Source organism: Lolium perenne, chromosome 4, assembly GCF_019359855.2.
Source record: "Lolium perenne isolate Kyuss_39 chromosome 4, Kyuss_2.0, whole genome shotgun sequence".
NCBI classification, from domain to species: Eukaryota; Viridiplantae; Streptophyta; class Magnoliopsida; order Poales; family Poaceae; genus Lolium; species Lolium perenne.
The window spans coordinates 113007740-113020673 of NC_067247.2; the positions used below are offsets into that span (position 1 = coordinate 113007740).

The 12934-nt window shown below is 48.4% G+C and overlaps 3 protein-coding genes across 3 annotated transcripts; 1 reads left to right on the forward strand and 2 right to left on the reverse strand.

Annotated features, from left to right (window-relative positions):
• Nucleotides 1-4612: 4612 nt before the first annotated feature.
• On the reverse strand, nucleotides 4613-7281 carry LOC127302993 (large ribosomal subunit protein uL18z). The gene is made up of 8 exons (XM_051333733.1): nucleotides 7179-7281; nucleotides 6507-6576; nucleotides 6192-6410; nucleotides 6012-6091; nucleotides 5810-5926; nucleotides 5299-5433; nucleotides 4987-5156; nucleotides 4613-4900 (listed from the first exon to the last, which is right to left on the reverse strand). Exons 1-8 carry the CDS (start codon nucleotides 7179-7181, stop codon nucleotides 4786-4788), a joined length of 909 nt encoding a protein of 302 aa, XP_051189693.1. The 5' UTR covers nucleotides 7182-7281; the 3' UTR covers nucleotides 4613-4785.
• A 194-nt stretch (nucleotides 7282-7475) lies between these two features.
• On the forward strand, nucleotides 7476-8137 carry LOC127302996 (stellacyanin-like). Its single transcript, XM_051333735.2, has 2 exons — nucleotides 7476-7673; nucleotides 7795-8137. The coding sequence occupies exons 1-2, from the start codon at nucleotides 7484-7486 to the stop codon at nucleotides 8004-8006; spliced, it is 402 nt and encodes a 133-aa protein (XP_051189695.1). The 5' UTR covers nucleotides 7476-7483; the 3' UTR covers nucleotides 8007-8137.
• Nucleotides 8138-8199: 62 nt separating this feature from the next.
• LOC127302994 (dnaJ protein homolog 2) lies at nucleotides 8200-11635 on the reverse strand. The gene is made up of 6 exons (XM_051333734.1): nucleotides 11361-11635; nucleotides 9833-9998; nucleotides 9588-9732; nucleotides 9222-9498; nucleotides 8942-9140; nucleotides 8200-8853 (listed from the first exon to the last, which is right to left on the reverse strand). The coding sequence occupies exons 1-6, from the start codon at nucleotides 11508-11510 to the stop codon at nucleotides 8525-8527; spliced, it is 1266 nt and encodes a 421-aa protein (XP_051189694.1). The 5' UTR covers nucleotides 11511-11635; the 3' UTR covers nucleotides 8200-8524.
• Nucleotides 11636-12934: the final 1299 nt, after the last annotated feature.

A 12934-nucleotide genomic window follows, 5' to 3' on the forward strand; every position in this document is an offset into this window, starting at 1 on the left:
CCTTGGAGATACTTTTTTTCTACATTATCTTTCGGTGGCGTGCTGGTAGTTAATGGTGTGTTCTGGACTGCCACCTAAAATATGAATTATCCGTCGACACGTTATCCCCCAAGTCTAATGAAATGCATCGCTAACAAGTTTGCGTAATACAATAGTATAAGCCAGTAAGTTACTCACTCGGATCATTATACTCCGTACAAATATCACAAGATCAGAGGGAGTAAAATACTACCTCTGTTTCAAGGCATAAGGCGCACGCGTATTTTAAAACGAACTTTGACCATAAAAATTAAACAACAATGTCTTGATTATATTATATGTAATTAGTACTGTTAGATTCGTATTGAAAAGCACTTTTTAATGATACTAATTTCATACAAACAATCTACTCCCTCTATGCCGGTTTATTGGGCTTACTATAGCGAGCGCTGCGACCAAGGTTCCTAGCGATTGGGCAAAAGAATCTCTCCCAGCGTGGTGTTTTCCCGTCGATCAAAGCGGCAATTAAGGATCGAAGGCTAATGATCCACTTAGTGCCCAAAGAGCGCACGATCTTATAGTTGTACTAAACAGCTATGGAGGAGGTTTAAGGATGACTGATCCAATATGCATTTTTCACGGCTTGTTAGGATGGTCTATTGAATAGTGCAAAATAGAAAAAGAAATTACACGTACGATTAGTGCATGCCGGTAGATAGGAATGAGATGTATCAGAATGTTTTAGACTCGAGGCCATATACATATAATACAAACTTATGTTTGGAACTGGTACTCTGTTGCGTGACCACGGCGCCAGAAATCTGCTATCTCCTAAGCAGCTGGTTTGAACTCTAAAGGAGGTAAAGAGTGCCTCCGATTCATATTAATTGACTTCAATATGGATGTATCTAGAACTGTCTAGATACATCCATATTGAAGTCAATTAATATGAACCGGAGGGAGTACTTTTTTTGGCTTGTCAGTATAAACTTCGGCAAAAATGGCAAGAGAATACATTCCAGAGCCATCAAAGTCCAAAAGGAAAAAAACGAATGGGAAGAAAATGTTAGAGACACGTCAAAGTTCACACACGGAGCCACAGAGTACGACTTTGTGCGTGCAGATCTATAGGTGTATTGATGCAAACTGTCATATGTCTCGCTGTTGTGCTAGGCATAAATACTCGGCTTTAATAAAATTAATTAAACCAGAATGACTGAAAGATATAAGTGATGCTGTTTAACAACTTACAACACCACGCAGAACCTAGGCTCACACACAAAAAATAAAGCGCGTCTTGAAGAACATGAAGTCCTGCGCGCTCTCGAACTCCAAAGTAGAAGCATAGTAGCAGCAACAGATCACCTAGCTTCATGTGTATACGGAAACACACCATCCACCTTCATCGCCGAAGAGGAACACTACCCACTCGCCCTGGATCGAAGGATGTTGGGCCGCTAGGTGAAGGAGAGATTCACCCTAGAACAAGGAGTCGTGCAGTCCAAGAGGCCACCAAAAAGGACAAAGCACACGGACCACCTCGCTATGACGAGCACATCACAACAAGAAGCTTCAAAGCCCAAGGCAACCAAGACGAAAAGGGTAAACTGGGGAGCAGCCGCTAAACACGAAGATGTAGAGAAGCCGAGCGAAGACAACAACTACGACATCCCTCTACCACCAACAACTACAGCTGGCAACCGTGCCCGTCTTGGGACGCACAATCAACACTGCCGCTCGGTTGCCAAAACCCTTTACGCAGGACATAAAGTGGTGGATCCTCGCCACCACCATCACCGACACGGCGTGGGCTAGTCCGGGGCCCTTATCAGGCGGCGGCGAGGAAGGGTGGTGGAAAGATGTGAGTTGCCCTCGGGGGGACGTGGGCAAAGGATTATTTTTCCCCTACAAAGTTGCTAGTTCTCGGTAGGCTGAGAATGAAGATCGTGTTTAGTAGACTCTTGCAACATCGGATTTGCGTCGTGATTCGTGAACTTGAGTTACAAGTGGGGTTACAACCGAGATTTTTCAGTTGCATGGGGTTGCAACTAAAAAAAAATCGGTTGCAAGTGAGGTTGTAACTACGAAAAAATATGTCCAAAGCCTTAAATTTGCTTAGTGGTCCATGCTAATGGTGAGTAAAAATAGGTAGCTATTTCGGTGAAGCCATTCTATTGGTAGTCTGAACCTTGGAGATACTTTTTTTCTACATTATCTTTCGGTGGCGTGCTGGTAATTAATGGTGTGTTCTGGACTGCCTCCTAAAATATGAATTATCCGTCGACACATTATCCCCCAAGTCTAGTGAAACGCATCGCCAACAAGTTAGCGTAATATAAGCCAGTAAGTTACTCACTCGGATCATTATACTACGAACTAAAATCACAAGATCAGAGGGAGTAAAAAAATCTTGGAAATGAAAGAATGATTCTCAGTCAGAGGCAGCAGGTTGCCTTCACCTGGAAGCTGACGTGCCCAGGAGCAGGTCGGCAGTCTCACAAGAACAACAAACAAATGATCGGCTACGGTACGGCCACGACGACAGCCGCGCCGGCGCCGATCGTCCCCGTGCGCGGCCAGAGAGCGCCGCGGCAGAGCGGGCACGTCCGGCGCGTCCGGATCCACCGGTCGGCGTCGCACGCCGCGTGGAAGAAGTGGCCGCACGCCGGCACCACGCGCACCAGCTCGTCGGGCGCCTTGGCGTACTCCGACTGGCAGAACACGCAACAGCGCTGCCGCGCCCTCGCCTCCACCGCCGTCTGCGCGTACGGCACCAGCGTCGCGTCGCCGAGCGCGCGCTCCATGTCGGCGTCGGCTGCCGCCGCGGCGCGACAGTCATTGCGGCAGGCGCCGGAGGCAGCGGCGGCGAGGGCGACGATGAGCACCACCATGGCCACCACCGCGGCGACCTCGAGGTAGAGCGCCACGTCGGGGCTCATGTCCTGCTGGTTGGACTGACCGATAGAAAGGCAATGCTTGTGGCCTCTTCCCTTTCTTGGCCTTGGATCTTCTTTCTTTTTTTTTTTTTTTTTTTTTTGACTACGTACGCCCGAAGGCATACGTTACTTGTATTCATACGGTAAGGAAATACAATACAGAGTAGTACAAATACACGTAAAACTGAAAGGATACAGGCAAGCCAGGTAACACCACCTAACTACGAAGAAGAAACCAGAGAACTCGAGTTCTCCGGCAACCTCGCAACCGTCGCCGCCGCACCGCGCACGCCCGTCCACCGTCGCCGGAGGAAAGAAAACGCACGGCGAAGCAGCCTCCCAGGAGCAGAAGAGGCCCCTAGCACGCAGGCGTTGAAGAACCGCAGTATCCACCAGCTCCATGAAGCTGGATCTTGACCCGAAAAGGACATCGGCGGGAGACACGCTCCCAAGCATCTTCAGCTCCGGATCCATGGCGAAAGCCAAGCCGCCACACAGACGACAGGCAGATCCCTCCACCAACCTCCACAAACCCACCCAGCCGCCGGACTCCTTCAACCTCCGCACACATACCTCAGAAGCTCCGCGTCGCCGTTGGAGGGGACGACGCCGCGCCGACAGAAGAGCTCGAGGACGGCTACTCCACCACACGCGCTCCGCATCGTCGACATGCCGACCGCGCAGGAGAACTCCCATAGATCCGCCGCCACCGCGAAGAACGGAGACGGGAGAGGGCCGGATCCAGGGAGACCAAAACGCCGGACCCGCCGACGCCGCCCCCTCGCAGACGCCACCGCCGGCACCACCTAAACCTACCCTATTTACAGCCGAACGCACAGATCCGGGGTTCCCCCACTCTTCCGCCGCCGCAGCGGACGGAGAAGAGGAGGGGAACCCACGGCGGCGCCGGAGAAACGGGGAGGAAGCCGCGTTCGCCCTCTCGGTCGCCTCTCTCTACTGTAGCTAGAGATAAGGGAGAGGAGTTGAAGGTGGGGCGGCCGTCCCTTGGATCTTCTTTCGGTTAACCAAATAAATGGCAATCCCAGTGACCTTCTTTTCCGTGTCTGCCTTCACTCGCCTCATCCAGCTCTGCTTTTGTACGAGCTCCAGTGATGCTGTTTCTAAGAATCTTTCGGCAGATTTCCTTCTTGCCGTGGCGAATTAGCTTACGCTAGAAGTTCCTTATATCCATCTTGGCTGTCTACGTCCCTACGTGTCAACGTGTGCCGACATGTGGGTATTAAGTTTGCTTTTCACAATAAATTTCAGGTTATTTTCGCTTACAGAAATCGATGGTTGGCATCTTTGGTGTGGAGAACAATTGAGACTTGTTCATGGTCAACCGCACCTGCGGCCAGGAACAGTGGCATTTTTGGTTCGTTGAGCTCGGCCGGCCAAATGGTGATCATTTGGGATCGAGGTCAGAGCAATGTTGAATAGTGTCTACGACCCGTTTAGTTTCGCTACTAAAATCAACGATGGCATTTATTTTTGGTGTGTATCGAGATTTCATCATGGCAAACGGATCCTAGCACGCTGGCAGCAAGAAGGTCGTGGTGGAGCAAGGCCAGCAAAAAGAACCATTTCCGATTGAGGTAACAGCAATCGGCCAATGGCCAGTAGTGGCTATGAATGTACTATAATCATAATCACCTAATAAGAAAACAAAGGTCCGCAACGAACACAACAGATAAACATAAGAGCAGAACCAACAGATTCAGAACAATATCCAAATGGCAGCAAGTCACATGATCATAATCTATAACTCCAGCACGATACCGAAAACAGAAAGAAAGAGGTCCATTGCGCGGAGTGCCAAACTTTAACAAAAATGCACGTTGCAACACTAAACTGGGGTCGACAACACTCTTCATTCGTCGTCGTCCTCGTCATCATCAGCGGCGCCAGCGGAGGAGTTGAGGGCATTGAGCCTTTCGACGAGACTGGCCTTCCTCTGCTCATAAGTCAGCTTCTTCAGGTTGAACCTGCATCAGGAAGCCAAGTTAAAATGCTGCTATGTCAAGGCGAAGAAATCTGTAGTCCAGACTAGAGGTGCTATTATGAACATTACCTCTTGTGCGTCTTGGGAGCCTCCTTGGTTGATTTCACCAAGGTGGGATCAGCACGGATGGCAGCATGAACATTCTTGTAAATTGCTTCCATGTCATCAGCAGAGATTCCCTTCTTAATGTACTCGCTGAAGTGAGATTGGTACTTCTCTGGCTCCTCCTCAGCTAGTGTCTGGAATAAGATGGTGCAGAATTAATAACAGTAAAACATCTTCAAACAACAAGTACAATGCCTTAGGAACAACAGCAAGAACACCAGATAATGAAACAGGTCACCATTACATTATCATGAGCAAGCAATGGTTTCAACTCACCCTCATGTAGGCAGCAACATGTCCTCCATAGATGTACTTGCGGTGAACCTCAGCATCCAGCTGCTTCTCATCCTTCTTGAAACCAGCAAACCTCTTGTCGCTGTGGGGAATGTCAAGACCACCATCCAAGGCTCCCTGCAGCAGCAAAAATATTTACATCTAGGGCTAAGCAGCAAAACGAAAATAAAACAAAGGCAAAAATGCTATAAAGGGTTGCAAGCAAAAAGCAACACAAAGATGTTCTGGAAGCATAACTGGATGATGAGTTAGATATAAATCCATAAAAATCAAAGATGCGAGCAAATCAATAAGAACAATTTTATTCCCCCAAATTTAACTTCCATAATAAGCAAACATCAAACTGTTCATGGCCCAATGGTGTAATTAACATGTCTAAGATATCTCAAGAATCAAGACTTATGGTGATCCACCCCAAACTTTCATGTCAATATATTCACACAAGTACCTACGTAGTACAAGCATACAATTGTGCCATTACAGGATCACATACCTTAAGTGCACCAAACACACGGTTTCCAGTAGTGGTCCTAAGAAGACCAACATCCAAGAGGGCACGGAAAGGCCTCCTCTCACCAGTAGGATCGACAGAGAAGTCCTCCCCAGATGCCTGAACCAGAGAAATTATGTGTTAGTCAGAAGCAGGTAAGATATATACAATTATGAATGATGAAATGTCAACAAATAAATTATACCTCAATGTTGCCCTGATATTCCTGATCCAAATCACGGACCTTGAGCACACGACGGGCCAAAAGCAGACCCGTGCAGTAGGCTACATGAGAGATTCAGAAAATGAAATTCGGCACCATGAGATACATCACATCAAAGTCACAGCATCCACATTGCACATTCATTCAGAAGATAAAACATACCTGCTGCATAGTTGGTGAGGCCAACCTCAAGACCATATCGCGGCAGCTCGTGAGAGTAGGCAGCAGCCATCACGATGTCACCAGCAATGGTGGCATGCACGATCTGGGCGCAGACATCCTTGTTGGTGAAACGCACAACAAAGCGGTACTTTGGTGTGTTGTACTTGTTCTTGTCCTGGGTGGTGAGCCTCAGCCTGGCCCTGTAGTCAGTCTTCCCCTCTGAGAAAAACAAAGGCAAAGGGAAGGCAACCAGTCAAAATCACTGTCAAATGAAAGAAGTAGCAGAGTAAAATGGAGTCAGGGGATTAAACATACGTCGCCTTCTCCTGTACTTGACCTGGAAACGCTTGGAGTACGCCCTCGACTTCTGGTTCTTGACGAACACCTGGAAGACGTAGCCAAAAGAAGCACGTGAATACACCTCGGTCATAGATGATAATTCTGCCCAATATGTTGCGCTATCAGATGGCACAAACGAACATCTCAGCTCGGATATCCCGTGGGTGGGCACAAAGTAGTTCTAACAGATTATCAGAAACCTGATTTGAAGCTCTAACACTTGAGAACGTAAACACCAGTACTAGATAATACCCCCTTCCTAGAGACAACAAATAAAAATGACGAGATTACTCGTCCATTCACGGAACTGGTGAATCCGGTCTACGAAATGGAGATTTACATAGGCAGTATGATTCGGAAGAACCCTAACATCACCAAACGATTGGGAAAAAAGTGACGACCGATTAACTCCAGATCTACCAGATTCTACGGGTCGGGAGCGTGTTCTCTCCACAAAACAGAGGAGAAGCTAGGCAAATCTCACCGCAGGTCCTGATTCATCACTAAAACCCTAAGCTAGCAGCAAAACCTACTACAGACATGGAAAACCTAGACCGGCGGCGCGCGAAAGCCAGTCGCAACGCGCAGCAGCGCGCGGATGGAAGCAGCAGCCATGGTCGAGGGGAAGAGGAGAGATCGCGGACGTACCATCTCGCCTGCGAGGAGGGAGCTCCTGAGAAGAGAGGCGGCGGCGGCGCGGGCGGGCGAGAGAGAAGGGCTGGGGAGCGAGGCAGCTTGGCCGAGCTTATATATACCCTTACGTGGGCTTTCCTGCTTGTTGGGCTACGACGGTCCGCTAAATGGGCCTCTTTTAGTTGTTTTTCTCGTAGGCCCATTAAATATTTTCCGTTCATTCCTTCGACAGGAAGAGGGAAACGCACGGTGCTGGAGAGCAGTTGCTCATTTCTTCGTTCGTCTTCCATCCATCTCCCTCCTGCCTGTGAACGTCGGTGATGGCGATTCCAAGTCTACTGACGGCGCTCCTGGCCGGTTTCATCCTCCTCCTCGTCGCGCCGCCGCCGTGGTCCGGCGTTGCAGCGACCGACCACGTCATCGGGGACTCGATCTGGTCCATCCCTACGAGCAACGACCACTACCGCGTCTGGGCGAGCAACCGGACCTTCTTCGCCGGCGACAACCTCGGTAAGCCGCCGCCGTCGAATCGCTCATGTAGTAGCGAGCAGAGCTGCTGTCTCTCTGTTGTTACCTCGCGGCAAAGAACGCAACTTATTCTCTGTGTGTGTGTGTGTGTGTGTGTGTGCAGTGTTCCGGTTCGACACAGGAATGTACAACGTGATGCAGGTGGGCAGGGGGGAGTACGACGCCTGCACGGCGGAGGACCCCTACCAGATTTTCGACACCAGCCCCGCCGTCTACCATATCGAGTTCCCTGATGTGCGCTACTTCATCAGCAGCATCGCCAACTACTGCAGCCTCGGAGTCAAGATCTGGCTCCCGTCAGAGAAACGACCCTAGCCTTGAATAATAGTAGTACTTCTCTGCATTCTCTAGTGTATCCTACAGTACCTACTTCCATTCGTCTCCTGAATCTATCTGGTGATATACACATGTACGTGCTATGTAAGATACTATCAGCAATTCAGCACTGATTCAAGGGATTATTCCAAGAATTAGCTAATAGCTAGGAAATGAATGATGATGTGTAGAATGATGCAAAAACCACAAACATATACTTGCACAATCAGTCGTTTAGACAAACATATTCAGCGACCGTGCATTGTAGTTTCCACCACAAGATTACCATTATAGGAAGCACTCGTACTACGAGGTATCGTACTACAGCAAAAGTAGCAAGCTATTCCTGGATAGCAATTTTCAAAGGCAAGGAGGATACAGTCCTGGCGCCATACGCCCCTAAATCAGCTTCATCGATAGCAACACCAAAACCAGAGAGCAGGCATCTTGGATCCAAAAGACTTGCTGCCAACCTTGGCGCAACAACGACAGGTTCCTAGACAATGTACCCCGCTTGCTTACTGCTGTGCACACTGCACTCTTTGGCCACCGCCTCCGGGCATCTCATCATCATCCTCGTCGTACGCCTCCTGAGCAGCCTGGGCTTTCCTGCGCATCTCTTCCTCGATGTTGTTCACATCATGCATCGTTGTCTCCTCGCATTCATCAAGCTCCATGTCAGTCATCTTGGATGCAGGCTTTGGTGGAAGCACGGCCTCGAGAGCCTTGCACTGGTCAGGCGCCAGGGAGTCAGGGAAGTCTACAGTGAAATGGATGTAGAGCTTGCCCTTCATGAAAGGCCTCTGGTACATCGGCATTCCCTCGTCGCTGATTGCCTTGAATGAATCTGCTCAATTTTTCAAAAAACAAGGATTGTCAGCAAGTACATATGTGTAAGCGAAACAACCCCACGCGAGACCTACACAAGGTCTTACCAGGCTTAACAACTTCACCAGGGTTTGACTTCACGAGCAGCTGCCTGTTGTCCAGATGGGTCAGAACAAGTTGGAACCCACAGAGAGCTTCGGTGAGAGATAAGGTGTGCTCATAGAAGAGATCATCGCCCTTCCGCTTAAACTTCGGGTGTTCCTTCTGCTGGACGACGAATACAATGTCCCCAGTAACAGTATCAGGCTGCAAAACAAACCACACTGTAAATCTGTGGACACCCAAGGCACTAACTAGTACAAACGATCATGGTTTGAACGAGCATACCGCTTCATCAGCTTCTCCAGGGAAGGTGATCTTCTGGTTGTGTTGCATCCCCTTCTCAACATGGACCTCCAGAACCTTCTTCTCCTGATGAACCTTCTCACCCTTGCAGCCTGGGCAGCGATCCTTCTCATTAATACTTTCTCCAGTACCCCTGCACTCATTGCAAGGCTGCTGCATCTGCTGTATCATGGAAGGCCCCAGCTGACGGATAGTCACTTTCATGCCTGAACCCTGGCAACCTGGGCACCTCATGGAAGCACCAGACTTGGAGCCCTTGCTGAAATAAACAAGAAAGTATGTTCAAGAGCAGTATAACAAAAAATACGTGGCCAGCTGGGTTACTTGGAAAGGGCAAACAAGACTTACCCCTTGCACTTGGAGCAGAGGACGCTGCGGGAAAGAGAGAGCTTCTTTGAGGTACCATTGTAAAGATCTTCCAGAGAAGCTTTCAGTGGATGAACAACATCCTCTCCCCTCCTTTGCCTTCTGCCCCTGCTGCTGCCACCACCACCTGTTCACAAAATACATATATGTAATTTATCACATTACTACCACATGGAGTATAACAGAGTTCAGCGGACAAAAAGAAACAGTTTGTATTTAAGAAATACCTCCAAAAGACGGCCCAAAGAATGATGAGAAGATGTCAAATGGATCAACTCCACCTCCTCCTCCTCCTCCCATTCCTTCCTTGAGGGCATCTTCACCATACTGATCATAGATTTCACGCTTCTCAGGGTCACTCAAAACCTCATAAGCTTGTGCTAGCTCCTTGAACTGAAAAGAAATTAAAAGCCTTCAATTCTAGCACAAGAACAAAAAATAGAACAGAAAAGAGGGGGCAATATACAGTTACGCTCATTAATAACATTTGAACATTTTCAAGCAGATACCCCATTATGTTCAATAAACATGTTATCAATAAATTCCAAGAGTACCATTTGGTAAAACTTAAACAAAGTACAGAAGTATAATGACATTGCTAACAAGTAGCAGAGCGCATATTTTTGAACTTTCAGACATATCACAAGATAACTAAGAAGCATTATAATACGCATCATGAGTAAGAAAATAAAACTGCATCAGACATATCTAAGTTGTCAACAGATATAAACCCCCAATAACAACGATGAACTAATAAAACCTCAGACAAAACAAAACAAACTAGGCATTACAAAGGGAGTCTGCATCACAGCTAAGTAGGGGTAATGCAGGAAACTAAAAGTTCCACAGGGTGTCTTCTGATATAAGCTACACATAAATCAAAAGTGCATAAAGGCGAAATGTCATAAGAATAACCTTAGTCTGAAAAGCAGACTAGACCACTGTGCATCATGTGCATCCACCAGCATGGAATTTGGCACTTGAGCCATGAAGTGTATAACCAACCCATGCACAATTATCAGCTGGGACATCATGCATGACAAACAGACTATAGCTGCCACATGTCATAAACTAGCTAAGAGATGGGCTCCCATGATAGGGCAACGTTGCCACTCCTAACAAGTTCAATAGCTGAGCACTAATACTCTCTAGGGGTGGTAGGTGAAATATGGAAATTGAACATATATTTATGAAAGAAACTAGAAGAAACATCATGCATCTTCTCATGACATTATAGCAAAAAAAAGTCGGTGGCTTTACCTAGCATTCTAGCAAAGCTATCTAGAAAATGCATTATCCCTAGGTGAATCCCCGAAAATGAGTACTACTAAACTGGATACTACCTCAATTACGGTAAAAGGAATTGTTTACTAGGTCTTGCTGGTAAAAACAGCCAGAACTTGCAGACTGCAATGCCTAACCCAGATCACACCCCGCAAGATCGTGATCATGATCGCATCACGTAAAGCCCCAACGAACAACCCGTGCTAGAAGACCCTGATCAGCCACCGCAGCTCCTCGAGGGACGCACCGGAAACTCCGAACCCCGGCAGAGACAGATCATGAATCCACCGCAAAATTCGCCGCGCAACCACACCGCAGATACATCTACCCCAACGTGAACACCTGCATCACGCGACCCGACCTATGTACCAAGAACAGATCATACCAGATCGCGCCGGACGGGCCCAAAAAAGCAGACACGGCAAGCAGCTAAGATCCGATCACGGGAGGGAGGGAGAGAGGGGGGCGGACCTTCTCGGGGTCTCCGCCCTTGTCGGGGTGGTTCTTGATGGCGGCCTTGCGGTAGGCCTTCTTGAGGTCGTCCTGGGCGGCGGTCTTGGGCACCCCGAGGATCTCGTAGTACTTGGTGTTGTCGCTCTTCTTGGGCGACCGGCCGAACATCTTCGCCGCCGCGCGCCGCCGCTGGCCTCTCCCGCCGGCTGGTGGGTGGAGCAGAGGAGAGGAGGAGCCGGTCAAAGTGGGGCGGCCGGACGGAGCGAGTGAGAGAGGGTTTGGCCCCGTTCGATACGGCAGGGCTAATGTAGAGCCCGGAATACGTAAGCCGCGCTGCGGAAGCGTAGTCTATGCTATGGGCCGGGACGCGGACCTAGATTGATTGTTGATTTTTGGGCAGGCCTGGGCAATAAGTTGTTAGACTAGGTTTGGTCGACGGCAGGAGATTCAAGCCCACATGCACTTCCAGCGCTTATAATTTGTAAATAAATTTATTGTTCATCCCCTCCAAAAAATATTGTATTGTTCAGTCAAGTATATGGTTTATGTACCTCAAAAAAAAGTATATGGTTTATGTGAAATCCCCTTATGATGTTGTGGTGTTGATTTGTATTGTGTCTTTTGTTATTTTGAACCTCACATTTTCCCTTTCAACCACTATAATTTATGAAGTATTAATTAGTAAGTCTGATACCAATCCATGGAGCAAGATTTAATTAATTTTTTCTTCTCTTATATACGAACCTGACATCGTTGTGAAACAAAGAGAAAAATACATATTTGTCATTATTATGGTTTAAGTTGATAGTCGGCAGCTGCTCCTACCAGAGCATGTCGGCTTCCTAATGTCTCAAAGTCATAACGACGAACCTACCCCATGTGGCATATGTCTAAGTCCCTTTGCCTCACGATATATATTATCAAGCTAAAAATTGTTGTACCTTGAATATTTTAACTCTCTTCTCTATCTGATTCATTTGGGCTAACAGTTAATCCGACTCCCCGATTAACTCTTAACTGAGTCGCTCATGGTCACGCTTCTGAATCAAATCACTCGAGAGGGACTAGAGAATATCTCTCCAAGTTGGAGGGGCACATTTTGTCTTGGTCATCCATGCCACGCAGTTTGATTCGAACCCGGCCAAAAATCAACTCTTGTAGGAAGTTTGCTCCGCTTTCCCCTCCTACTCTTGCTATAGTACATCTAAAGGCAAAACCGGAGGCGACCGCGTCCCTCCCGTCGAGCGCCGGCGAGGTCGGCGGTTCCCTTCCCCTTCCCTTGCTGCCACAGCAGCGGGAGGGTGGGGGAACCCCGGTCCTCTATCTCCGGCTTGTAGATAGGGTTAGGGTTAGATGTTCCAGAGGCGTTGTCGGAGTGGAGGAGTCAACACCGCGTCTGAATAAGGTGATGAGGCTTCTCCCCCACCATGGCGTCCCTCGGGGCGGCGTGACGAAGCCGGTGGCCTGGTCTTCTTCCCGCTCGTGCGCGATGGCAAGATATGTGTGCCTCTGCTGGATGTTGTCCAGAGAGGACAAATGTATGGTCGGGTTTGGCGGAGAGACGACGGTGCCGTCCAAGCCCTGGACTTTTG